Source organism: Triticum dicoccoides, chromosome 4A (genome assembly GCF_002162155.2).
Source record: "Triticum dicoccoides isolate Atlit2015 ecotype Zavitan chromosome 4A, WEW_v2.0, whole genome shotgun sequence".
Classification (NCBI taxonomy): domain Eukaryota; kingdom Viridiplantae; phylum Streptophyta; class Magnoliopsida; order Poales; family Poaceae; genus Triticum; species Triticum dicoccoides.
Genome location: NC_041386.1, coordinates 590768420 through 590795543, shown reverse-complemented (window position 1 = coordinate 590795543; position 27124 = coordinate 590768420). Strand labels below are relative to the sequence as shown.

General features: G+C 46.6%; 1 protein-coding gene, 1 long non-coding RNA gene and 1 pseudogene across 2 annotated transcripts; 1 reads left to right on the top strand and 2 right to left on the bottom strand.

Moving 5' to 3' along the window:
- Positions 1 to 5624: 5624 nt before the first annotated feature.
- Positions 5625 to 6483, top strand: LOC119289244. The gene is made up of 2 exons (XM_037568606.1): positions 5625 to 5989; positions 6100 to 6483. The coding sequence occupies exons 1-2, from the start codon at positions 5810 to 5812 to the stop codon at positions 6460 to 6462; spliced, it is 543 nt and encodes a 180-aa protein (XP_037424503.1). The 5' UTR covers positions 5625 to 5809; the 3' UTR covers positions 6463 to 6483.
- Positions 6484 to 16058: 9575 nt separating this feature from the next.
- Positions 16059 to 18304, bottom strand: LOC119283722 (annotated as a pseudogene).
- A 7556-nt stretch (positions 18305 to 25860) lies between these two features.
- LOC119289243 lies at positions 25861 to 26657 on the bottom strand. The gene is made up of 2 exons (XR_005141467.1): positions 26515 to 26657; positions 25861 to 26423 (listed from the first exon to the last, which is right to left on the bottom strand). It is a non-coding gene; the product is annotated as an uncharacterized LOC119289243 (long non-coding RNA).
- Between the last annotated feature and the right edge of the window lie 467 nt (positions 26658 to 27124).

The window sequence follows — 27124 nt, the reverse complement described above, 5'->3', positions numbered from 1 at the left end:
CAACAGTGTTATTCTCCAACTTTTGTACTCCTTCCATTCCGAATTACCTGTCGCAAGTATCGATGTATCTATATGTATTTTAGTTCTAAATACATCCATTTCTGCGACGAGTAATTTGGAACGGAGGGAGTAGGAGGCTAGGAGGTAAATTTGTTTTTCTTTGATTCTGTTCAACACCAGTATATATGTGGACCTAACAATTTTTTATTTTTTTTACTTTTGAAATCACAAGGAGCAGACACACACCGTTGCAAAGACAATCAATGGCGCTGGAGGTGGCCTGAGGAACCAGTTACTATGAGTCTCTGACTATTGATTGATTATGTCGGAGGGATGGTTAAAATAAAGAGATGCGACGAAAACTTGAAAGGTGGAGGGATGGCGATGGTGGTGTCCATATGCACATAGGGCCCACAAGACGTTCCCACCTGCAGCAGGCAGCCAACTCTTTTCTGCCCACTATTGCCTCAGGTATTTGCATTTATAAGAGATATATGACTACATAGGATAGGAACACGTGTGCAGGCTTAACAACACTCATCAGAATTATCAAACCACCCTCTAAACTTGGAATTAGGGAGTGATAAACAACAGATGTGATACTGTCCTGTCCTACTCCTTCCAACACCTTTAGGCTCATCAGTTAATTCCATCTTTTACTCCATAATTTTCCAGTAATTACTACCCACTGAGAAGAGCATATATGCAACCTATGAAATTTATTAGAGCATCTACAGCGGGAAGAGGTTTTGTAGCACCGGGGTGCTCCAGCCCCTATATGAATGTTAAGTTGAAAAAAATACCAAGAAAAGAAAAGGGGATTTAGGGATATCAAACTTGGGTCTCCAATCTACTTTCGTGTGAAATTTCATGAAAAGAATACCAGAAAACATATTTGTGGCAAAAAAGACGAAAAATTGCTATGTATAGAAGAAGCTGTTTGGATGGATTTTAGTCCGAGCTATATTTCCTTAAACAGAGTCCCACGTGTCTGTTGGGTTAATGTTCAACCGAGCTAGTATAACAATCGGAGGCATGAGGCGCACCACATGCCCGGTCCATACTCCCGCAAACATCCTCTAACTTTGCATTCGGTTTATGGGAATTCGGACACGCAAACGCATCCGACATTTTACACCGCTTTGGATAGTAAAAAAACGTCCCGATGCGTCCGTTCAAACGGTTGCGGGTGTTTTATGGCACCGCCATGGAGATTCCCTAAGAGCATCTACAGCCGGGTGCCCCAAACCTGCTTCTAACGCCCGGGCGGACAAGCCGGTTACTGATCGGCCACGAAATTTCGACCCAGACGGGCGCCTTAAACGAGCCTCAAACGCCCGGGCCAGTCCTGTCAGTTTTCTGTTTAAATAGTCTAAACGATCATCAACCGAAACTGGTAGTTTCTAGGGACAGATTAAGAAATTTTCGGTAGTTTTCGGTCAAAATTTTAAAAGTGGTAGTTCTGTGGGACGCCGATCCCTAAACTAGTAGTTTTTTTTGTCAAACACTCCAGAAATTTTTGGTAGTTTTCGGTCAAACAACGTCATCCTAGTTTGAAAATTACGCGCAGATACAATAGCTTCTTAGATGTCGTCGGATATGAGATCCAATGGCTCTCGGATGCCCGTTTCACGGTAGCACCTAAGAGCCGGTAGCACCAGATATTTTCCCCTCGATCTTACTGCATCCAACTATACGTGTCAGGTTCATTCGAAACCTCACTGCAACTGCCTTCGTCGTGAATGAGTCAAAGCAAAAATCAATCTTTTTATTTGCAGCTGCAATGAACTTTTCATGATGGTCTCGTATGAACCGTTCCTGGAGCGTGTCCACATCAAAACCTGCATCAATGTTTACCTTAACGTAGTCATATCTTTGTTTCAACCAAGCGGCTGATCTCACTTCGGCCTTAGGACTGTATGAGATAATATAGTTAGCTGCCAAACATCTCACTGCCATATTAATTTCAGTAGCATTTCGTGTTCCTTCTCTGTGTGTCAACTTACAGTGCTCATACCACAAGTAGCAGGCAGTCATCGGTGTGGCCACTGTTTCTTTCATCTTTGGTAGCCCAAGCAAGCACTTGGACATCTTGCTCAGGAATGCACAACAGATGCTCCAAAGTCACTTCACCTGCCTTGTCGACTAGCAAGGCCTTTTTGATGATCTCATCGATCCCAAGGAGCTTCCAAACCTCCACGTCAGCCTTGCATTCAAATAGTAGGTGTCTTGTTGTATTCGGGCCAAGTTGCACGCAGGGCGGCTCGGGTTTATCTTCAAATGTTTGTTCGTCAAAATAGCACGACAGAGAATAGCGCTATGGAGCGCCTTCCGAATGAAGATTTTAAACTTGGCTGGACAGGTTAAGTTCCAAACTGAGTCCCACGTGTCTGTTGGGTTAATGTTCAACAGAGCTAGTATAACGATCGGAAGCATGAGGCGCACCACGTGCCCGCTCCATCCTCCCGCAAACCTCCTCTAAATTTGCATTAGGTTTGCGTGAATTCCCAGATTTACGACGCCGTTTTGGACAGTAAAAAACGTCCAGATACGTGGAGATGCCCTTTGCTCGCTCCAGCCGCCTGCCCTGCCTTGCCTGCCAAACGAGCGCATGCAAAGTCTCAGGGCTGTGGACCTTTCTTGGCCACGCATGCATCGCAGCAACAACGACCAACGTTGTTTTAAATACATCCATTTCTGCAACGAGTAATTTGGAACGAAGGGAGTAGTACGAGAGTCCAAGTTCACCACCCATGCATGCCTCTTCTTCAGTGAACCAGTCACTTGAGACTTGACCTGCACACACACTTGATTCAGATTTTCAGGCATGCATGCGCGCACTGACCAGACGACGCATGAGTAAGCTGCACGTGGTGCATAGTGGATACGTATAGGTGGCGGTCGTGGCTCCAATTCTTTGACCCCTTGCATTCAGTTTTGTGCCCAGCTCGGACAAAGCTACACCAACCAGAGTTGACAATGCGCATGTGTGCAGCGTCTGGTCCGGTGTGTGACGCAACAGCTGCGATTTGGGACTCGGCGAGGGGAGACCTTGCTGTGAAAATGTTTGGCAGAAACGTATTTGGCTACAGGTCAAATCAAGTCGGCGCGACGCGACTCTTCATCTTCTTGTTCCTGTATACTCCCTCCGTTCCTAAATATTTGTTTTTCTAGACATTTCAAATAACTACCACATACGGATGTATATAGACATATTTCAAAATGTAGATTCACTCATTTTGTTTCGTATGTTGTCACTTGTTAAAATGTCTAGAAAGACAAATATTTAGGAACGGAGGGAGTAGTATATATCCTCGATCAACTCCTCACTGCCTCAATGCTTGACTTGTTTGCTTAAAGTTTGACTGCTGCTCCGGCCGTACGTACTAGTAGTCTAGTACTACGTAACCGTATCGAATCCATGCATGCATGCATGCATGCTCTCACAGTTTGCTGCACTAGCTAGCACTAGAATTCGATTTTTAGATCGTGTGTGTGTCTGGCAGCGGCATGCATGCAATGCACCATCGCATCGTTGTTTCCCTGGAAAACTCCGGAACGCCGCCACTCTTTCAGACAAGACAAGCTAGCCAACCTCGGACACTCCGTTCCCACGAACGAGATGTACTAAGCTACCTGGCGAGAGTTAACAATGGCATGCACCAGATGAAATTTACGTAAAGTACGTAATTTCCTGCACTAAACTCTATAGTTGTCTGCTGCGGTAAGCAAACAGGCGAGAGTCGCCGATCGAGAAGCTAACTAACTAATGAGAGAATGGCGCACGCGAAATACAGTATATATATGGTTGAGACTTGAGATATCGAATTAAACTAATTAGCCAGACGTTTAATCAGATCAACATGTGAAACTCCGAAGACGTACGTAGACGATCGAGCTGGGCCAGTTCGATCATGTCTTCAAAAGCAATGTCTCTACGTAAGTACGGGATACATACGCGTCTCAATTTTCCGTTCTACGTTCACATTTTTGTCCGCAAAAAAGAGGCTACATAGCCTGGCCTTGCTTCCATATATAGCATATCGTCTCTGTTGTAAGCTACTACAGCTAGCCAGTGACACGGACTCAAAGGAGTGAAGCACGTACGCTCCTCACTCGGACTCAGATCAGAGTACGTGCGTCATGCATGCATGCACATTGGTGCAAGCAAAATCAAACAGAGATCTCGAGAGGCTGACAGTGTAAGCACCAGCATGAAGGTTAAGATCGAGAGCTCCAAGATCGTCAAGCCGCTGTACGAGGACGGCGAGGCGCCGGAGCGTGCGCAGTGGGTGCCGCTTTCCGTGTTCGACAAGGTGACGTACGGGGAGCACGTCGCCATCATCTTCGCGTTCCGGCCGCCGAACCCGCCCAACAGCGAGGTCGAGCTGGGCCTGGCCAAGGCGCTCGCCGTGTACCAGGAGTGGGCCGGGCAGATCGGCGACGGTCCCGACGGGCGCCGGTCGGTGCTGCTGAACGACGCCGGGGCGCGCTTTGTGGAGGCCAAGGTGGACGCGCCCATGGCGGTGTCCGTGCCGTCCGGGCCGTCGCCTGAGGTGAGGCGGCTGCACCCGAGGATCGACGACGGCCCTGTGGAGCTGGTGCAGGTGCAGCTGACTCGCTTCTCCTGTGGGTCGCTGGCCGTGGGCTTCGCGGGGCACCACCAGATCGCCGACGGGCAGGCCACGGCCAACTTCCTGGCGGCGTGGGGCCTCGCTACGCGGCAGCTCCCGGTGTCGCCGCTCCCGGTCTGCGACCACGGCACCCGGTTCGCGCCGCGCGAGCCGCCGCTCGTGGAGTTCCCGCATCGGGAGGTGGAGTACAGGGCGCCGGCACCAAACACGATGGACGAGAAGGAGGAGATCGGCTTTGGCGTGGCGGGGCACGACAAGGTGAAGGTGCACATGATGCACCTGAGCAAGGATTTCGTGGCGCGGCTCAAGGCGCGGGCCTCGTCGGGGCTCCCGCCATCGCGGCGCGGCTACACGACGTTCCAAAGCGTGGTGGCGCACCTCTGGCGCGCGATCACCGCGGCGCGCGGCCTGGGCGCCGACGTGACGACCAAGGTCCGCATCTCCGTGAACGGCCGGACGCGCATGCGCCCGCCCATGCCGCGCGACTACTTCGGCAACGTGGTCCTGTGGGCGTTCCCGCGCACGGACGCCGGCGACCTCATGTCCCGGCCGGTGGGCCACGCGGCGGAGCTCGTCTACCGCGCCGTGGCGGACGTGGACGACGCCTACTTCCGGTCCTTCGTGGACCTTGCCTCCTCCGGCGTTGTGGAGGCTGAGGGGCTGGTCTCAACGGCGAACAGCGAGCAGGCGGTGCTGTGCCCGGACCTGGAGGTGGACGCGTGGCTGGGGATCAACTTCCACGGCCTGAATTTCGTCGGCGGCGGGCCCTTCCGTGGGGTGAATAGCTCCCATGCGACGTCGTTGGTGTGAACTGTCTCTCATGCGACGTAGTTGGTTGTAATAGCTTGCATGCGACATCTTCGTTGGAAAAAATAGCTCCCATGCGACACTGCTGCCTAATCCAAAGACACATGTTTAAAACTCGAATCAGGTGAGCGGGACCCACAGCATGGGACCCACTAACTTATCCAACTCAGCATTGGTCAGGTGAGCGGGACCCACAGCGTGGGACCCACTAACTTATCCAGGTCAGCATTGGTACAAGAGGACACCGAGCCGTGCCCCGAGCCGTGCAGCACCCGAGCCCATCCTCCCCCCTCCCCCTCCCCGACCGTTGTTGTTCTTTTTCTCCGGCGACGACGCGCAGCAACGCCGTTCCGGGCCGCGACCTAGCAATGTCGAGCTCCGCTTCAGCCTCCCGCCGCTCATGGCCGCGCTATGGCGCAGTGCCCATGACAAGATGCCCTGCATGCCCACGTATCGCACCCCTGAAGCGGCTAGTCACAACGACCGACAAGAATGGCAACCTTGGGCGGGAATTCGTGAAATGCGAGAGCAAACCAGAGCAGGGAAAGGTGAGATTTTACTTCTCAATATGCCAATTTTGGTTTTTGTCTCTCAATTTCATATTTGCCCATTTTTCCCCATCGGATTTGGGATTTAGGGTTCATCTTTCCGATTTCAGAAATTGAAGCAATGCACCCATTTTGAGTGGCTAGATGAGTACATAGAGCGGATTCAACTGGAGGGTGCATCAGGGGAGCTCGATTTACTGTTGGAGGCGGAGAAGTTGGGCAAGTTTGGATCGGGCGCATCTGGATCCGGGGCCCCTGGATCTGGCAATTCCATCGGGGGCGCCCGCCCTTCCATTGGTGCTACTGTGGGGGATGCAGGAGTGACGGCAGAGCTGAAGAAGCTGAACAAGCAGATGAAGAAACTCATCAAATTGCAGAAGCAGGGCAATTTGATGGGGCTCATGGCCGCACTTTTTTATGTTTGTGTAATTGGTCTCGCATTTGTTTATGTGATGATAATTAGTCGTAAGTGAATAGATTGGGCATCATTTGTAATCGGGATGATATGTACATTTGAATAAAAGTGTTGCGCTGTATGAATTCAGCATGTCCTCTCCACTCTGTTTCGGCCCCGTTTTTTATTTCTTCAGTTCGTCATCAGTTTCAGTTTCAGTGGTAGAGGGAGAAAAGGAAAAAAAGGTTCGTCCACAGTTACCCGAAAAGGCCAGGCCCATATAGAAGTTAGGCAGGGCCGAATAGAACATATCCAGGCCCATTGATAAAAGGAGTGCAAAAAAAGTGCACACGGTCATTGACATCGATATATCTTTTCGGCTTTAGATCATTTCACAAATTTTAAGTTTCCTGCAGTCACCTTTTTTGAGATAACTCATCTGATAATTATTTGAGATATTTTTATGCATAAGCTATTTGAGATAATTATTTGAGCAGTCTTTGTGAACCAAAAAAGTTGCAATTGTTTGGTTCTAGTTTATTTCAACCAAGCACCATTTCTTAATATATTTTTTTACTTGTGCTATGGTGTTTTCAAAGTTTTTACTCGTGTGTTTCAACCGAAAAAGGTTGTGCCCAAAAAAGAAGACATCTAGTGTGCCCCTAGTAGCATCTCCTTACAACATAGAGGGGCATCCCCTTACAACCAGGGGCGGATCCATACTTGGTCATGGGTGTACACCCAAATCTTTTGGCTAGACATTTTTATATATGGTGTATACTTTAATACATTCAGTGCCCAAATGACCTTTCTCGCTAATGCCATGTTTGGCAGCAAAAAATGACATAGCAAGCATGATTTAAACATCAAACAACACTTGCACATTTTAGATACCAGATCAATTGTTTTTTGGTACACATGGCCACATAAATAAAATGCAATGGAGAAACTTTAGGACCGAAAAAACATATAGATAGATAGTGGGGCATCGGGTACCCTAGTAGCATAGATAGATAAAACATATAGAGGGGCATCCCCCCACTACATATAGTTCATAAAACATGAAAGTAAAATAATTAAAACTAGATATATAAAAGACACGGGCACACACGCCCGAACCAACACAAACACAAACTAGAGCCCCAAACTAGATAGATAGAAGACTCGCCCCTTGAACAACTCCTTGGCCCCTCCTCCTTGCCACTCCTTGGCCCCTCCTCCTTGGGCCCCTCACTCGTCATCCTCCGGCATCTGGTAGGGGAGGGTGTGCATGCCGTTGGGGTGAGGGAAGATGTGGTGGAAGTTGGTGAAGATGTTGTAGGTCGTGAACGCGATAAACTCGCATCCACACCAGAACACCTGGCCGAGGAGGTGGTGAGCGTCGTAGGGGTTGGTGAAGGTGACGTGGAGGCCGATGACGAGGCCGTTGGCGTTGCCATCGTACTGCTCGTGGAGGTGGAACATGGGCGGAGTGCCCGGAGGGAGGTGGCGGTAGCCGGCTTGGAGGAAGAAGCGAGCGAACTCTCTAGGGCCCCTCCACCTAGAGATGGCCCACACCCTCAGGCTATTCTCGACGACGACTTCGGCCGGGTACTGCCTCTCCGGCACGGTGGGAGGGCGACGGTAGGTAGGGCCGTTGAACTGCATGGTGGCTCGAGTGGGATTTGGCTCGAAAAGAAGAAGGGGAGGAGGCTTGAGAGATGAGTGTGAGAGGATGAGGAAATGGTGCCCTTTTATAGCCGCGTTGCAGCTGTGGTCAATGTGTACACGGTGCCTTCTGGATCGTTTTCTCTTCTCCGTTCGCACTGGCATTAGTAATTGCGGGCATTAATTCAAAAAACGGCGGCCAGAGCATCCAAAGAGGCACGGGCAGCACAGGCGAGTTGCATCGTTTCGTGGGAAACAGGCTCGTTCATCCGCGCGTGACACTGAAAAAGGAGCTGCACCACCGACGCGTCCGTCTCGTTCAAACATGCATTTGTTAAAATAGCTTAGATGCGACGTACCTATACGATGCGCCCCTGCCATGCTTTACTGCGTCGATGCGTGCATGCAATGGCGGGCTAGGTGTTCACGAGCAAAGAATAGCTAGGCTGCGACGTTGCATGGCATGCATGGGACAGGGATGGCCCACATGTCATTGACCCTCTCGCATGCAGCCCATCCCCCTCTCGACGGCCGTGCGCACGCACGCCAGGCTCTGCCGGGCCCGATCTGCTCGGCCCAACGGTCACTTAGATGATCCACCGCTCAACGTTATCTGTTCGTCAGAGAGAAAAAACGGTGGCCAATCAGATTGGAGCCCACGGATCGCCCCCACGGAATCCTTCTAGAAGGCCTATCCGACGGCCGCAGTTTGGCGTTAGGGTTAGATCGACGGTGGACGTTTGGCGCTAGGGTTACATGGGGTTTGGAGGCAGTCAATGGGGTTTTGAAAGGTTTGACCGAACATTCAAATGTGTATAACTAATTCAAAAAAAATCTAAAAAATGAAAAACCTGCGCATATAGCCTTTTTATGTTACATAGTTATGATATAAAATGATAAACTTGATCTAATGATCTTTGCTTGAAAAAACCTTCACAAATTGGACTATCTCGACTGAGGTTGCATGGAGTTCACAGGAGTGAGAAGAGGGTTTGAGGTTTTGAAAATGCAAAAAAATCAAAAACATCACCTTAGCTTCATTTTAGAGTGACTAAGGAGGATCTGAAGTTATTTTTGCATTTAAAATTTTTAAACTTGTTTTATTGCTAACTTTGTATTAAAGGGTGTTTTTTCAAAAATAAATTAAATAATATGAATACTTATTCAAAAAAAGGTGAGACTTCGTATTGATCCTATATAGGTATAATATAAGCTAAGAAAATCTTTTTTGGGTGATTTTGAGAAGGTCGAAAAAAACTTGCTTAGAAATGGGGCCGTTTTCCCTTACTTTGGAGCCTGTTTGGTCAACATTGTCCGTGACTATGAGTTGGAATTCACAAATAGGGTTGGATTTATGAACTAAAGTGCATAGTAGTACATAAAACGATGCAACATCACAGAACAAACAAATGAACTCAAAAAATATTGAAGATAGGTTCAAATTTGAATATCGGTTCAAATTTGAATTTTATTTCAAGTCAAATCAACATCATAGCACATAAGTTATCACATGAAAGAACATAAGTTTTCACATCAAATGACAACAAACTTAAGTTTTCACATCAAATTTGAATGTTTTCGACTCTATTTCTTCTGCTTCTTTCTACCACTCGATTTCTTCTGCTTTTTTCCACCATTTGGTTCCACGGCGCATAGTTTGTTGATGCTGATGCTCTTGCTTTTTGGCCCCCTCAACTTTTGCACCTGACCATGTCTCACTTCTTCAGTTTGCACTTCTGCAGATTGAGTAGATGGCACACATTGTTCAACTACTTCAGTTTGCAACTCAACACTTGGCAGCACAACCTCCAAACATGGCAACACAGTTGTCAAAGCAGATTCGAATGGCAGCACAACAGTTGCTTCATCTGCAACAGTTTCAGATTGCCCTAGCGTCTGCAAAACAGATTCAGTATGCATCACATCGTCCAAAACACAAACACTTAGCTCATGTTCAGCAGTAACAGTTTCAGTTAGCTCCATATCTTTGTCACCAAACATTATCTGCTTAGTGCTCTTCCTTCTATAGCCACTGAGTCTTGCTTTTTTCACTGGCCAGCATTGTTCAACAACAAGCGGTGGGGCTTTTTCTGCACGCTTCCTCCTAAAAAATAAAGCATTTGACTTGGTTAGATATTAGAACAAGTAGCAAAATCAAAAACTTGCAAAAACAGTAACATAAACATACTTTGGCCTCTGAGGAGTGTAGATGCACTTGGATGAACCAATTCTGTGCCCAAGTACCTCACACAACTTGCACCTATTTTTGTTACCTTTTTGAACCCTTTTGGGCTTATCATTCTTTTCCTTTTCCTTTTCTCCCTTCTTACTACAACCACCTTTCTCAAACCAAGCTTTGAATCTGCTCTGTTTAGGCCTCCCAGCCTTTCTTCTAGTGACAGGGGGACACAAGGTAAATTCTATTTCCACCTCAGGCCACTGAGATTGGTCAGTCAGTGCAGGAATTGGACTTGCATATGCAGCTTTGAATTTTTGTACTGAATAATACTCATGCAAATATGGGTGCATATTTAACCTGGGTTTAGATGCCAAAAAAAGTATGGAATGCTCACATGGTTTTCCAGTGTGTTGCCACTCTTGGCAAGTGCACTCATGCAACTCAGTATTTACCACATGCCTCTTGCCACTCTTTGTATCTCTAACTTCAGCACCCCACAAGGAAGATTTCTCAACAGATAGATGTGAAAGATTTCTACTCCTGTTGACCACCTGTTGTACCACTGCTGGAAGCTTGTCCCCTTCCAAAATATTAGCAATTTTTCCTCTCAACTCCCACAAACGCATGATCATGATTCTTATTTGGTCCACCATGTCATGCACAGGCAAGTCTTTCAAATGCTTCACTTTGTTGTTAAAACTTTCTGCCAAGTTGTTATTGATATGATCACATTTTATGGCAGTATTAAAACCTGATCTATACCACAACAGAGAATGGTGGGTGTTCAACCATGAAGCAAATTCATTATCACTACATGATGCCAATATCTTACCAAGGTGATAGGAATGTGTCTGTCTGGTGTAGGATCTTGCTGCTGGCCACATGCGCCCAAATTCATCTCCTCTGAATTTTTTTATCAGATTCATCCACATATGTCCAAAGCACTCCCTCTGCTCAGCATGGGGGAAAACACTTTTTACTGCATTTTCCAACCCTTTACATGCATCTGTGTGGATGGCCAAAGGAGAAACTGGCCCTATGCATCTTTTCAGTTGCATCATGAACCATATCCATGATGCCTCTATCTCTGATTGAAACATTCCTATTGCAATTGGGAACATCCAGTTGTGTCCATCTAGAGCATTGCATGCAGCCAACTGACCATTCCACTTTCCAGTCAAAAAAGATGAGTCTATGCTCAAATATGGACGACAACCTGCTTTGAATCCATCTATGCAAGGCTTCAAACACATAAAAAACTTGCTGAATAAAACCTTGCCATCCTCTGTTACCTCTGTATCTATCTCCACTACACTCCCAGGTGACCTCTTCTCCACCTCTTCTTTAAAACTATACAACATCCTAAATGTATTTGCCCAGTCACCATACAATGATTTCATGGCCCTTTGTTTTGCTTTCCACACTGTGGTATATTGCAGCTGGATGGGGTACAACTTCTCCAAGTCAACTTTAAGCCTCTTTGCAGTAGTGTTTGGAGTCTTGGCTAAAATAGGAGTAATCTTCTCTGTAACCCAAAGTTGTGATGTCATCTTTGAAACTCTCTGTGAAGTGGTCATACATGTATGCTGGTGTGGTATTTGATTTACCCTTACTGTACTTCCATCAGGTTGTAGTCTGGCAGACAAGTACCATTTGCAAGGATTGCCACCACCATCATAACCTTTGCACCGAGCATAAAATTTCTTTCGATCAGTCCACATAGTCTTGGCATCAAACTCTTTTTTCACTGCATAGGTCCTGAAAGACATCCTAAACTCCTTCATGCTTGGCCACAACTTTCCCACCTCAATAACTGGGTTCTCTTTGTCATACAAACAAACCAGCTCATTATCATCTGCATCATCCACATCATCTGCAGCCTCTCTCATCAGGTGTTCTTCATCCTCATTTGCATTTCTAGGGCCTGTGTTACCTTCAGCTGGCAAAGAACTATCATCCTTCTCCTTATCTTTGTCATCAACTTGAATGCCAAACATTTCGGCCATATCAATGTCAGATATTGGTGTAATGACCAAATCTGTTTTTTCATTCAACTCTACTACATTCCAGTCAACAACAATCTTCCTAGCACCATGGGTTCCCTCCTCTCCATCTGCATCAATCCCAGTATCTTCAGCTACTATAGTCGGTTCAGTCAACAATGCCAACATCTTCTTTTGTGAAGCCCACTCATCATCTTCCATCTGTGCAGCCATCTTTGATGGCACATAACCAACTCTGGAATGAGTTTGCAGATCAATTAGCTCTGCATAAAATGTTACTTGTTTGCTTGCCCATCCTCCTTGCTGATCAATTTCAGCAACCATGGATTCTCCATCTTCAATTCTCACATATTCACCATTATAGTTATCGAAACGTTGCAGAGATACCTCTTGTTCTGGACCCCAAACAATACTCTCCCCAATTCTCTCCACCAAATTGCCCACGGCCTTCTCCTTCATGATCTCCAATTCCTGGGGATCAACATCTGCAAAATCGACATCCAACCTCACGGTGGTATCTCTATCAATGTCTTGGACACTGCCATCACTGAGCTTGGCTTTACAGGGAAAAAATTCCACTATAATTGCGAATGTGGTGGCAGAACCTGAACCTCCCCTGTTTTGTCAATGGCAGGCAGCGGCGGCAGTCACTACCAAATCGAGTTCGATTCTAAATCGCCAAGAAAAGAGGGTGCCATTACCGATTTGAAGCACTGTCTCCTCGGGGCAGCCCGTCTCCTCGCTCCATCTCATCTAGCCCTCGCTCCATCTCCTATCCAATCAAGCAACAGGGGCAGCATGAGGCCACAGATTTATTCAAAATTCAGTGGAATGGGAGTAGTGTTTGGAAAATACTCACTCGCAATAGCCGCTGCAGGGATAGGCGCTCCACCACCGGGCCGCGGAGAAGAAACAACCCTCGGATCCAATGGAGCCCGATTCTAAATCGCCAAGAAACAGAGGGCAGCATGAGGCCACAGATCGGGGAGTGGGACTAGGGTTTCGGGCTCACCTCGCAATAGCTCTGCCGCTGCCGAGAAATGCGCTCCACCACCGCGGAGAAGAAACCACTGCCGGAGAAGTTGCTTACGGCGGCGCCGCTCGCCCAGTCCAGCACGGGCGAGTCGAGCACGGTCACACAGTCGCCGGTCGAGTCGTGGACGGTTGACTCTTGACTACGTGGCCATAGGTGGACCCCACCAGTCAGAGCACATAACCCCCAGTGTCCTAACCAAATCTCAGCCTAACAGACAACCAACTAGCCGCGTAAATGGTGTGTCGCATGGGAGCTATTTTTTCCAACGAAGATGTCGCATGCAAGCTATTACAGCCAACGACGTCGCATGAGAGACAGTTCACACCAACGACGTCGCATGGGAGCTATTCACCCCCTTCCGCGTCATGCCGACGTACTACCCCATGGAGGGCAGCCTGTTCCTGGTGCCGTCCACCCTGGGCGACGGCAGCATGGAGGCCTACGTGGCCCTCTTCGACGACCACCTTGCGGAGTTCAAGAGGATATGCCACAAGATCGATTAGCTTGCAAGCAGGTCACGAAACTTAATAATCATAGAAATACAAGGGGCCTAATTATGCAACAGAATATGTATTTCGGTGATCAATCCCTGTACTTGCTCACTAGCTATGTAGTGCCGCTATAGTTTAACAATTCGGATATCAAACGACCTCTAAATGCGATGAAATTTGACAAACGGTGTATCTACAATATATTAAGACCACACGTCAACTTTCAACCCATTTCAAAGACGTTTTATTCCCACTTAGAAAATAATTATTAGGCGGTGCCGCAGGCACGTGCAAATGTGGATGGTCTCAGAACGGGCAACAACGTCAATGGGGGAGAACCGGCAACTATGAACGTATCCAAACCGACAACTATGAACGTATCCTCCGGAGACACACCTCCATACACCCACCGACGATGCTGCAAGCGCCACCGAAACGAGGACTAGACGGGGAGAATTTTATTTCATCTTCAGGGAGCCGCCGCCGTCCTGTTTTTTTGAATATGACACAAACCCTAACAAAACTTGAAGAAATATCTAAAAATGGAGCCCCTCTCACGGCAAGGGCCGGGATCCACTCTGCTCTTATGGCCCTAATTAAGGCCACCGGAGACAGACGAACTGACGGCGGCGCCGACAGGAGGCAAGGAAACCTTAACTTTTTAGGGGAGACGGCAGCTATAGGTTGCTTCTTGACGAGTTCTGGTGAATCCTAACTGATCATGACGCAAAATTCGTTCTGATTAGCTAGGTAATCTAGTACGTACTTACCAGCTGGGTAGTGCAAACTGTGAGATGAAGAGTAGAACCAAAGCAGCAGTCAAACTTTAAGCAAAGCAAGTCAGGCACTTAGGTAGTGAGGCCTAGCTACAGCTAGCTAGTGGACTATAGAGGAGCAATAGATGAAGAGTCGCGTCACGCCGACTTGATTTGACCCGTAGCCAAATACGTACGCATGCAAACATTTCCAGCGCAAACGCATGCAATCTCGTCCGGCCGCCGTAGCCAAGTCATCTGGAGCTCGCTCAAGTCCAAAGCCAGGCGCATGCAGTCTCGTGGATCGTGTGCTGGTGAAATCGTGACAGGACATGCATGCAGCGGCCGCTAGCCGAGTCCCAAATCGCAGCTGTTGCGTCACACACCGGACCAGACGCTGCTCACGTTCACCATTCATCAACCTAGCTAGTAGCTAGGTGCATCGTCAACTCGAGTTGGTGTAGCTTAATTTGTCCGATCTAGGCACAAAACTGCACGCACGGTGTCAAACCGGTACGTGGCTCTCCTCGTAAGTGGTCTGGTCAGTCCGCGCATGCCTGAAAAATCTGAAATGAGTGTGTGTGCAAGTCAAGTCTCAAGTCACTGGTTGGCTGAAGAAGAGGTAGGGGTGAACTTGAACTCTGCAGGTACGTATCGTTGGTCCTTGTTGCTGCGATGCGTGGCCAAGAAAGGTCCACAGCTGTCAGACTTTGCATGCATGCATTTGTCACGCATGGCAGGCCGGACCAGCAAAGAGAACCTAGGGCATCTTCAACGCCGATGCGTGGCCAAGAAAAGTCCACAGCCCTTAGACTGGGTGTTGGGTCTGGCCGAGGTTCCTTCCTCCTTAGCTTCCTTGGATTCCTCCGCCTTCTTCACGTTGCGTGCGAGACCGATACATTTGAAATGACACATCACAGAGATTCCTCGTTATTGCTCGGTGGCCAACTTCGTAAGAAGGTTGGTTTCTGCAAAGAGCTTGGTGGTAAAATCAAAGAGGGTATCCATCTTACTGTAGAGACTATTCACCTTGGCTTCGAGATCTTTGCTCATCATCCAATAAAAATCAATCTCTGGACCAATTGTATTTGCACATGGTTTGGAGACTTTCTCAAGTTCATTGATCTTTTCCTTGATCTCATCAGGCGTTGTCACTTCCGTCTCGGGGGCGCGTGGTCCCATCCCCCGTGCAAAGGAGAGGAGGAGGCGCTCGCGGCCTGTCACAAGGCCCGATCCAAGGCGCGGCATGCAAAACCTGTGCCACCCTTGATCGGCCTGCCCAATAGAAGAAGGTGGGTAGGATGAGATGCGGCCACGCACGCTTCTATGCCAACGAGAAAGCCAAGATCGTCACTGCCACACCAGTCGCCTCTTGGGCCCCAGCTGCTCCAGCCGACACCGAGTTTGCCCACTCTGATGTGTCCAATGAGGTGTTTTCCAGGACTCCTTAGATTAATTAGTTTATTAAATATTGTATATTTCCGTGTCAAATGTAATGGTGGATATCTACTTATATTTAAGATGTTACATTTTGATGACGTATATGTCCATTAACGACTTGTGATCAATTGCCAGCAAACTGTGTTTGTGGCTTCACCGTTCCCGTGACGCTTCCATGGGCATTCTGAACAATAGCTTGTGCCGGGGCAATGTGGTTGGCCCAAGAGAGGTTGACGTTTTTGAGGTAGATGTCGTGGCATGGCACACTCTTGCTGCACATGATCTTGATGGCCTCTCGTTCTGAGGACGTCCCCTGGATGTCGATGAATCGAGCGTCTGTTATGGCCACACCACCATCCTGCAAAGGCAAAAGCAATATACAGGGTTTCGTTCAATTTCAGAAATTGTTCCCTTCTTTCTTTAAGGCAACCATTGATCAAGTGGTGGTGCGGACAGGATCCCTCACCTGTGGTGGACAGTTTCCTTGGGAGCAATAGAACTGGTCGATATCGATAGGCAACCGGACGGCAGTCATTCTGAGTTTGATGAAAAGGAATCCGGTTGCTAGTGCCTTGCCATCCCTGTATCCATTGAATCATACCATATGTATATATTAGGGGATATATATACCTACTATATATGGTTTGCAGGTAACCTATGATATGTACATGGAACATGCATGTGTATGCATGCCACCGTCAGTAACTATATCTTTAAACACATGCAAGGCACAACCATGTACGTACTAGTAGATGCTTGTTTTTTGACGTGAACAATAGGAGCTCTGCCTTTGCATTATAGAAGAAAGAAGTCATACATGTACAGAAACGGATCGACCATCAGTAGATGCATGTTACCCGCCTACCATCAGTAGATGCATGTTACCTGCCACGATTTGATCCTCACACCGGTCGTGGTATTGAAGAAGCTGCAGTTGGACACTGTAATTTTTTCCACCAGCGTTGGGCCGTCAGCAACACCTCCAAGACTTCCCACACTACATACGTAGATACAGAATACAAAAAGGTCAACGTATGCTACTCACTAGAGAAGGTTATGAGCATGCACGTGCGTGCATTAATATACTACTCCCTCTCCGTCCTATAATATAAGACTTTTTTACGGTCAATGTATACTACCGTCAAAAAATATCTTACATTATAGGACGAAGGGAGTACAATATACGCATGGGTGTGGTATGTATGTATGTATGTTTGTTGTATACCTGATGCCATGACCAGGCCCGCAGGTGGTGTTGGTGACGTTAACATTGGTGGTTCCTGATAGAATCGACACACAATCATCACCTGCATGCACAAAATACCTACGTTCGAGGCCAGACAGAGTGCAATATATACTAGTACCATCTGAAGGAAGGAGGGTGGTTGTCGATCCGTACATACCGGTGTGCATAGAGCAAGACGAGATGTTTACATGGTTGGAGGAGCCCATATTGATCCCGTCCGTGTTGGGGCTGTCGCCCGGCGCCGTGATGGAGACGTTGTGCACCTGCACCTGCGTGCACTCGTACATGATCATGTTCTTTTCGGCGCCGTCCTTGAGGCGTATGTTGGTCACCCGTAGATTGTTGCAGTGCGCGAACGACAGCGACTGTGAGAGGGATCTCTATTTTAATTGGACAATGGGAGGAAGTATTGTGTGTCTGTAAGTGCACGCTTACATACCCTTGGCCGGTCATTGCATTTTTGTCAATACGAGAGAGATATCAGATCAGATTGTTGCAAATATATGGAGATAAATATATATATTGAAGAAGCAACAGCTATACTCTATATATTTGGGGCTTAATTACCTTTTGGTTGCAGCAATCCCACCACTGGGCGCCTCGCCCGTCTATCTGGCCGCTCCCATTCACCGTCAGGTTGTCGACCCCATAGAAGGTCAGGACGTCTGATGGCTTTAAATAGAAGGAGTTTGGCGCCACCACGTCGCCCTCCAGCTGCACAAACACTAACCTCAATTCCAGTATGCTCTTATATTTCTTTATGAAGGGAGTACTATACAATTAAAAGATAGACTATTCAGAGTGGACCGATCGTCAAGTCAACCGACCTGTACGGTGATGGGCGACTTGCAGGGTCCGTTGAACCTCGTCTGGTTCAGCAAGAATGTCTTTCCTTTCCTGCGGGGATGTACGTACATGATCACCTCGCTGCTGTGGCTGCTGCAGGCTACTTTCCATGTCTCCTCGAACGCCTTCCAGCGCACAAATAAGCAAAAGATTAACTATCTGAATCTGATGGGCAACATACATGATAACGATTTCAGAATCATAGATAAAGGTTATGGTGTTCCAATTGTTACCTCGACATCACTCGTCGCGCCTTCCCCAGCTGCATGGAAATCCATGACGCTGTACCATTGTCCTTGCTGCACTCCGGCGGTCGATCTAACTGCGGCCATTGACACAAGGAGCAGCAGCAGCACGAAGGAGACATGTTGTGCTGCAGTCCTCTGCCGTTTTCAATCAAGAGTATACATACACAGCTGATCGGAACAAAATTTACACATGCATATATACTTTTGAGATATTGAGCTGATGAAACCTACGCATACCATGGTTGGTAGTACCACCAATATGATCAGCTGTGGCACACTCTCCTGATTTGATCGAAGAAGAGCGCTAGGAACGATGTGTCTCAACGAACTATCGTGGTAAGCAACCAATCTTGTGTGTATTTATACATGCTGTAAATTAATGCGTGAAATCAACGTGATGTTTTTTGGGGGGTTTTCTCGGTTAATTTGAAAAAGAGGATAGCTGTGTACGAGCTTACCTGCAAGCCAAAAATATCACGCGATTATTTAGCACATCGATCTGCATTTGTGTGTTGACATAAATACGCCCAGGGTAATTGATTTACAACCAAAATTTGGCTAGCCAACGTGTTGGCAAATTATTTTTTTGAACATAGTACAAACGTAAGCGCTCATATACACGCGCATACATTCATCCCTATGAACGCATACACGCACACCCTACCTCTATGAGCACCTCCGAAAGACTAAGCCGGCATAACATCTTGAAATTTACGAAGTCACCGAAGGGACCTCGTCGTCGACGGGAATATCTCCTCCCACTGAATGCGCATCGCTGGAAATCCTGAAATAAATCCAGGAATAAATGCGAGCACCAGGACTTAAACCATGGTGGGCTGGGATACCACAGTCCCTCTAACCATCCAACCACAGGTTGGTTCGCACGTGTTGGCAATTGCAAGACTTGCCATAAGTTGATAACTTTATATTAGGTTGACAAAATTGCCAAAAATGATAAATTGAACACAACGCTCATATATATACGTACATATATTCATCCCTATGAACGCACATATGCACACCATATCCCTATGAGCACCTCCGAGAGACTGAGTCGGCATATGATCTTGATACCATAGGCGCCTCGTAGTTGACGAGAACGTCTCCTCCCACGGAACGCGCATCACCGAAAAATGCACCAGGACTTGAACCCTGATAGGCTGAGGATATCACTGTCAGAATCAAATATGTTAGGTTGACAAAATTGTAGAATATTGACATGTCAATTTTTGGCATCAAACCAATCATCATTTTCATTTTTATCATCAAAATATAAAAAGACCAAAGGGGCAGATCCAATTAATCTTAAACATCAAACCACTCAACATGTTTAACATGCAATTAATATCATAAAAATATCAATGTTTGTGCTAACCACATAATTAATGTGTAACTAATTTTCTATCAAATATAAACATGCAATAAGGTGAATTGGTATCCTACCTAATATAACTTTCATATTAACATGCATTGCACGTACACATTTATTAGTTATCAAAATGTCACCGCACCCCGCCAGGAATGAAAGTAATTAAAGAGAATCGAGTGGCTGCAAGCATGCACATATTGGAGGTCTCTAAAAGCAAAATGAACAGCTCGGATCGCGCAGCCTGTTCAGTTAGCATCTTCTAAGCTAATGTGTCATATTAGCCCATCACGCATGAAGAAGGTCGCCGCTCAGGAGGAAAGTGAGAATTGGTTATGCGCAGGATGGTGCCTCCACCACCGCCAGGATGGCGGCTTCCACGGGCCGGAGCCGGCTGGGTTGGAAGGTTTAGGCCAGTCGACGAGGAAATCAGCCAGCGCCTGGGATTTGACAGCCGTGCGAGGTTCGTAGAAAATCGTGTGGGCAGCCAGCTCGATGGCCCACATGGTGACCCGGCCAGTGGCGTCCCGGCGGCCGATGATCTCTCCGAGAGGAGCCATGCTCACCACGGTGATGAGTGCTCCTAGAAGTACTGCTTCAGCTTGTTGGAGGCCAGATACACACCGTAGCATATCTTCTAGTAGTGGGGGTAATTTTGCTTGGAGAGGGAGAGCATTCGCTCAGATAGTATCATAGTACACGGGCCGCTAGACCGGCTGCGCCTTGCCTCCTCCGGGCGCTCCACCACTAGCACCACGCTGACCACGCGGGTGGTGGCCGCAATGTACATTAGCATGGGCTCCTTCCCTGCCGGCGCGGCTAGGACATGTGCGATGGAGAGCATGCACTTGAGGTCACGAAAGGCTTCGTCCGCCTGCGGGGTCCAGTTGAACGCGGTCGTCTTCTTCATCAGCTGGTACAAGGGCAAAGCCCTCTCGCCCAACCGGCTGAGAGAGGCCATGCAATCGGTGAACTTCTGAGCTTCGCGCAGTCAAGCTGGCTTGCGCACGCGCTCGATCGCCTTAATCTTCTCAGGGTTGGCCTCGATGCCACCCTCTGAGACGAGGAAGCCACGGAGCTGGCCAGGTGGCACGCCGAACACGTATTTCTCCGGGTTCAGGTTAATCTGGTACTCGCGCAGGTTGGCGAACGTCTCCTTGAGGTTGTTTAGGAGGGTGAGGTGATGCACTAGGGGAAAAAAGGGCTAGCCACAAATTTAGTTGGTGGCGCCTCATTTTCAATCCACGTCATCACTATTTTTTTAATAGTGGTGGCATTGGCATATTTGGTATGTCACCACTATATCATTACTGGTGGCATGTCACTAAAAATCTATGCCATTGCTTTTTTTTTTGCGGGTTAAAAATCTACGCCATTGCTATTTGGATCCAACAGCCTACCGGATCGCAAGTTAGTGATGACGTGTAACTTTTTGTCTAAGAGCAAATATTTTGCTATGGATGGTTGATTACAACTTGGAGGACCAATTTTTTTCTTCTTCTGAAACACAAGATCAGTTTCTTATTGATTGTATTTGGCTGCATATCTCACTGGAGTTAAGGAGCACTATAGCTCTGGTCACCCAAGACATATGATTCCTTGTAAACCAATCGCAACTATAAACTATTTTTCCCATTTTATTTTGTTTTTCTGAAATGTTCTGCAATTGGATCACTTCATGTATAATTGAACTTTCCATCTCCATTATGCTACAAGTGCAGACCCTCTACTAGTCAATTTTTTTGCTAGATATGTGTTGTTATGCTACAGAAAGGAAAAACGACTTGGCTATGTGTTGGGGATTTATTTATTCCCAACCTTGCATAATACTCCCACAGTAAAGAAATTTATTTTTTGTGTTTTGTTTACTGCGTTACGCTCTTATATTTTTTTTTACGTAGGGAGTACGTGCGTGGGAAATCATGGATTCCCTTATATGTGTATATCTGTTTCCGACATAGGAATGTTGGACCATTCATTATTTCCGGGATCTCCAAAAGAATATGGCGCCTAAGGACCAGCTTCTTTTGGCTGTTGGTGGTGCTGTTTCTTGTAGCCAAGCCAAGCCAAGCCATCGTGGGGCTGTTTCTTGTGTGAACCATTAATAAGCTAGCCAAGCCATGCATCGTGGGGCTGTTTCTTGTGTGAACCGAAATTCCAAGACTAGCTTGCATCGTCTATCTATCTATCTATATATAAAAAGGACCGGACCGGACCCGTCGACCTCAGTCTCCTCCATGTTCCTTTGCTCTAGTGAGCGAGCGAAACCTTTTTGCCCAAACCAGTTGAGCAATCCATGACTGACGCGGCCGTGTGACGTGCCAAGCATCCATCTTCATACCCCTGACTCGTATCAATGGCATGTGCTATGTGCGTTCCATTTGATCTTAATTTGCCATCGTGGTCTTGCCCTCTTCACTGCTGGCCAATGCAGTGCACATGCATGGCGCTGGTATGATCCAGTCGGGAAGCACAAGGACACTGACACCACCCACGGCCATCTTCGGTCCGCTGCTGGCTATTTCCTTGTGTTTTGCCCATCAGTTCATCCCGATCTTGTCTGCAGCCTCCGATCCCTGCCCTAGAGAACCTCATCGACATACGCCGGCCTAGCCCTTTGATCTTCGAACCCCAAGTTTAATCTTGGATCTTGTTTCCTTTCAGTAGATTAGATGGGTTAGTTGGTTTTTTATTAGACTAGCAAAAAGATCCGTGCATTGCAACGGGAGAAAAAAAACCACACACTCTTAATTTGTAAAAAAAATCTATTATCTGAGAACTTGTAGCTACGGCCCAAACAAAGATGGTCTTAACCTATAAAAGCGCAGTTTAAGATTCTACATGTGTTCTATTTCAACATGGCTTGCATGTAGATTTAATCCATACAAAGAAACGGGTAAGATCATGCATTTATTCATGTCAAGTTCAAGAATCACCAACTTAGGGTAACTCTTGAACACTTTTTTCACATGCATATTTCTTAAATACATGAAGAGTTGTTAAAAGATACATGATTTTTTAATCATAAAAGGAGATTTTTTTTTGTCTGGAAAAGAACATTTTTTGTATGGTCTCCTGTGGACGCAGGTACTTGCGCCCCTATTTCATCACTATTTCTTGCCATACATGTCATAGGTATTGGTCTCTGTTTCATCACTATTTATATCTTATCAAACTTGTCTTTTATTTTATTTTTTGTCATGCATGCCTCCTTTTTACCTTTTTTTCATGCATCTCCTCTCTTTTTTCTTCTTATATATAGGAGAATAGCGCAACATCTCATCTTTATCGGACCTCCTCCGTATTTTCCCTTTTATTTCTTTTATAGCGGACATCCCATCTTTATTGGGTCCTTCTTTTATTTCTTGTCATGCATATCCTTATTTTTTGGGTGTCTCTAGCAAATTTATCTTCAATTTCATGTTCAATCCTGATTTTGCTGAGGTGTTCATCCACAATCTGAACTTGTACCAGTATGAAAAAAGACAGATAATGCATTGTTGATTAACATTACAGCCTAAATAGTATTTTTAAAATTGTTAACAGGAAAAATAACATCATATTCAGATTCTACATATTTTTCTAGTCAAATTTCATATATAACATGTTAAATTTGGAGTTACGGTTTAAAAGATATGAGTATTTTAAAAAACATTTAATATGTATTGCGGATTTAATGTCAAAAACATTAGGGGTTTTTCTATAAAATAAGAAAACGGATTAAAAATACCTATTGCTTTTATTAGTAAGTATAGATTATAGATTAATAACACTCATCTTTTGCTCGTTAGTTATACCATAATGAGATATATTCTCTTTGTGTTCCCATCGAGAATGATGAGGGTGTAAAAATCATTGTTCCCAAATAGTTCCGGTTGAATCGAAACATGGATGTATGTTCTTGCCAAGGTCTGTGTTGCTCCCTTATAGTTTTCGTACTTGCCCTACCGATGTTTTTCCTTAAACTGGAAACTACAACTTAACTTGATAGGTGCCGCAGCATCTGTGTTTTCGAGTCATAGAACCTGTTCAAACATTGCAAGTTGCGTAACATGTTGGAATTATCTTAACCGCTTATTAACTGAAATCAGTTCTTTTTTAGGGCATCTCCAAAAAGGACACTCAAACCGCCCGCATGCAGTCGGATCGTCTTCTTTAGGGTATCTCCAAAGTGAACCCTCAAACCGTCCGGATTGTGCGGTCCGCCAGACGTGTTATGACACCCTACACGAGCATGTATCGATCGGCCGAGCGGTCCGGACGTACTTTTTCGGAGAGCAGACACGTAGGACTCTGACACCTAGCCCATCAAAAATCCCTCTCAGACACCACGCCTCCATCCTTCCATTTTCTCTCGTTGCCTTTTTGTCTCTTGCCTTTGCCGTCACTCCACCACCATTGCACACCCCTGCTGGTACCCGACATGTCCGTCACCTCCAGCTGTACACCCGGGATCCAAGCCGGTTCTTCTCTATTGTCGGGACGAGCCTTTCCTCCGACCACCACTCAGGTACCATCCGCTCCTACGCTGCTCACCATGCCCGGCAAATGTCCGTTGAATTGGCTGAGCTAATTTTTTTGTCCCTTCTTCTTTGAAGCAATGGATTCAGATACATAGTACATATATGAGCACTATGTTGAGTCGTCAGACGGCTTGTCAGACGAGAAGAGCTACACGGATGAGATGGCGATGATGCAGACTGTCCTTGGAGAAGAGGAGCGTGCGAAAGAGCATGCTCTCAATTTCAAGGGATTGATTAAGGATCATCGAGTGCTCAACCGCAATAGGGCGTGCGACCATTTGACATTGATGTCTGGATACTTTGCCCCCCAATGCCCTCTTCGCTGACAATTTCCGCCGCCGGTTTCGGGTGCACAAAATTTTCTTCGATCGTACCATGGGGTCCGGTTCTTTGATGACTACTTCATCTTGAAGAAAGACACCGTGGGAAGGATTGGATTTTCTGGTTATCAGAAGCGCATGGCCGCACCACAGATGCTTGCATATGGCACGACCGCTGATTCGTGGGACGAGTATCTACTGATGTCTGAGAGCACATGCGGAGATGCAATGGTCAGGTTTGCAACTGTCGTGGTCTTGGTGTTTGGACCTCTATACCTGAGAGAACCAAATGGCGTAGACACCGAGAGGCTCTTAGCAATATCGGAAGCAAGTGGGTGGCCAGGTTTGCTCGGATCTCTTAACTGCATGCATTGGAAATTAAAGAACTGCCCAAAAGTTCTACAAGGGCAATATCAGGGCCATGTTAAGAAGTCCACCATCATTCTTGAAGCTGTTGCATTACATGAACTTTGGATTTGTCATGTTTTCTTTGGCATACTCGGATCTCACAACGACATCAATATGCTACATCGATCACCATTGTTTGTGAGGCTAATTGGAGGAAAAACTCCTCTTTGCCACTATACTGTCAATGGACATGAGTACAACATGGGTTATTGTCTGATTGACAGTATCTGTCCTCCGTGTGCTACCTTTGTCAACACCATCTCTAACCCAGTTGGCCAGAAAAAGGCTCCCTTTGTCCAAAGACAAGAAGCGGCTAGAAAGGATGTTGAGAAGGCATTTGAAGTCCTGCCGGCACGTTTTGCAGTTGTTCATGGACCAACTAAATAATGGGATGCAGAGACCTTGTGGGAGGTGAAGGCCTGTTGTGTGATTATGCACAACATGATCGTCGAGGATGAGGATGACGTCGCTGCCGTAAGTCTTGAATTTGAGAACGTGGGTGATCCTATCAATCTTCTTGATCAGAATCCGACCACACTTAAAAAATTTGTTAAAAGACATCAACGTATCTGGCATTGAGCAACTCATGAGCAACCCAAGGAAAATCTGATCGAGCATTCATGGGCGGTTAAAGAGGGCAATAATATTTGAGCGTAATATTTGAACTTATTTAAGTACAACTACCGCTATATTTGAACATTTGAAATATAAGTCTTATGCTCCTACTCTCTCCACTCCTAAATATAAGTCTTTTTAGAGATTGCAATACGAACTACATACGGATATATATATAGACATATTTTAAAATGTAGATTCACTCATTTTGCTCCGTGTGTAGTCCGCATTGGAATCTCTAAAAATACTTATATTTAGGGACCGAGTGAGTATTTAGGAACATAGGGAATACGGAGTGCACATCAATTAATGCGCTACAGTACAAGTTGAGAATGGAATAAAAGCACGCAGCAATCAATCAATCAATCCCGTGCTTATACAACCAACCATTCTTTTGTTTTCCATTTCCAACTTCCTTCTGATGAGATCAGTACAAGGAAGGCTCAATGCTTCTCACTCTATTTTCTTTTTCCAGCGAAATCATCATCAATCATCAAAACAAAAATCCGAGAAATATGGCACAACCATACCATATTACTACTACCACATACTAAATCACACACACACACACACAGACAAACCCTTTTATTGTCGGCAAGCAAGCAGTTGATCATGGTGTAGGTGATGGAATGAAAATCCTGACAACGATCACTGTGGGGTGCACATGGGGGCTCTGCCTTGGAAGCACGCGATGAAGGCGGGAGGGATGTACCCGGTGAAGCTGTTGTAGCAGGTCCAGGCGCTATCTCCAAGGCATTTCAGGTCGCTGATCTCTAGGCCGATGCAGTGGTTCTTGCTGGGCTCCTCCTTATCCTTGGCCAAGCATTCGCCGGCGGCGGTGACGAAGCATGGCGTGAAGGTAAGCTCGTCGGTGACGTGCGCCGTCGGCGACGCAGACCATCTCTTCGTTGGTAGTGCTTTATGCGACACACAGATTATCCTGTGTCAGTACTTACTTTTCACGTGCCCTCTCTGAAATGAATGAACTGTAGAAAAGTAGGTACTGACCTTATGCCGACACACAGATTATCCTGCGTCAGCAGCGCCGGCTCCGGCGCCGGCGCCGGTGTGGTGGAGCCGCCTGCTCCGCATATGAGCAGCACTAGGACAATGAGCGACTGCTTGATGATGGCCATCGTCGGGCTTTGGTTTGTTGGGTTGGTTGAAGAGGCTCACTTCTGCATCAGATGAGATATATTTATAGGGGGTAGGAGCAGAGCAGAGGCAGAGCGTAAAGTTTAGATTTTCGTGATTGCGACACAAGCCCAAGCTAAGGGCAACTCCAACGCACGATCCTAAACGGACATTCCTTTCATCCGCTTTTCGTTTGTTTGGGACAGGAAAACGGACACATTCGTCCGCTTGCAGTTGTACTTCCGGCGGTCGGTGCGTTCAACGGGCCAACCGCACCTCAAACGGCCTGCCTCGTCGGACTTGAATTTAAACCAAAAAAACAAAAACATATTAAAAATAACTTAAAACATAAATTTAAACATTCAAACGTCCACATTACCCAAGTTCAGCACATAAACATAAAAAAAATAAAACATAGAAAAAAGAAAATGGCCGCTTCATGGCCGCCTTCGTCTTCTGTGCCCCCATGGCCGCTGTTTACTCC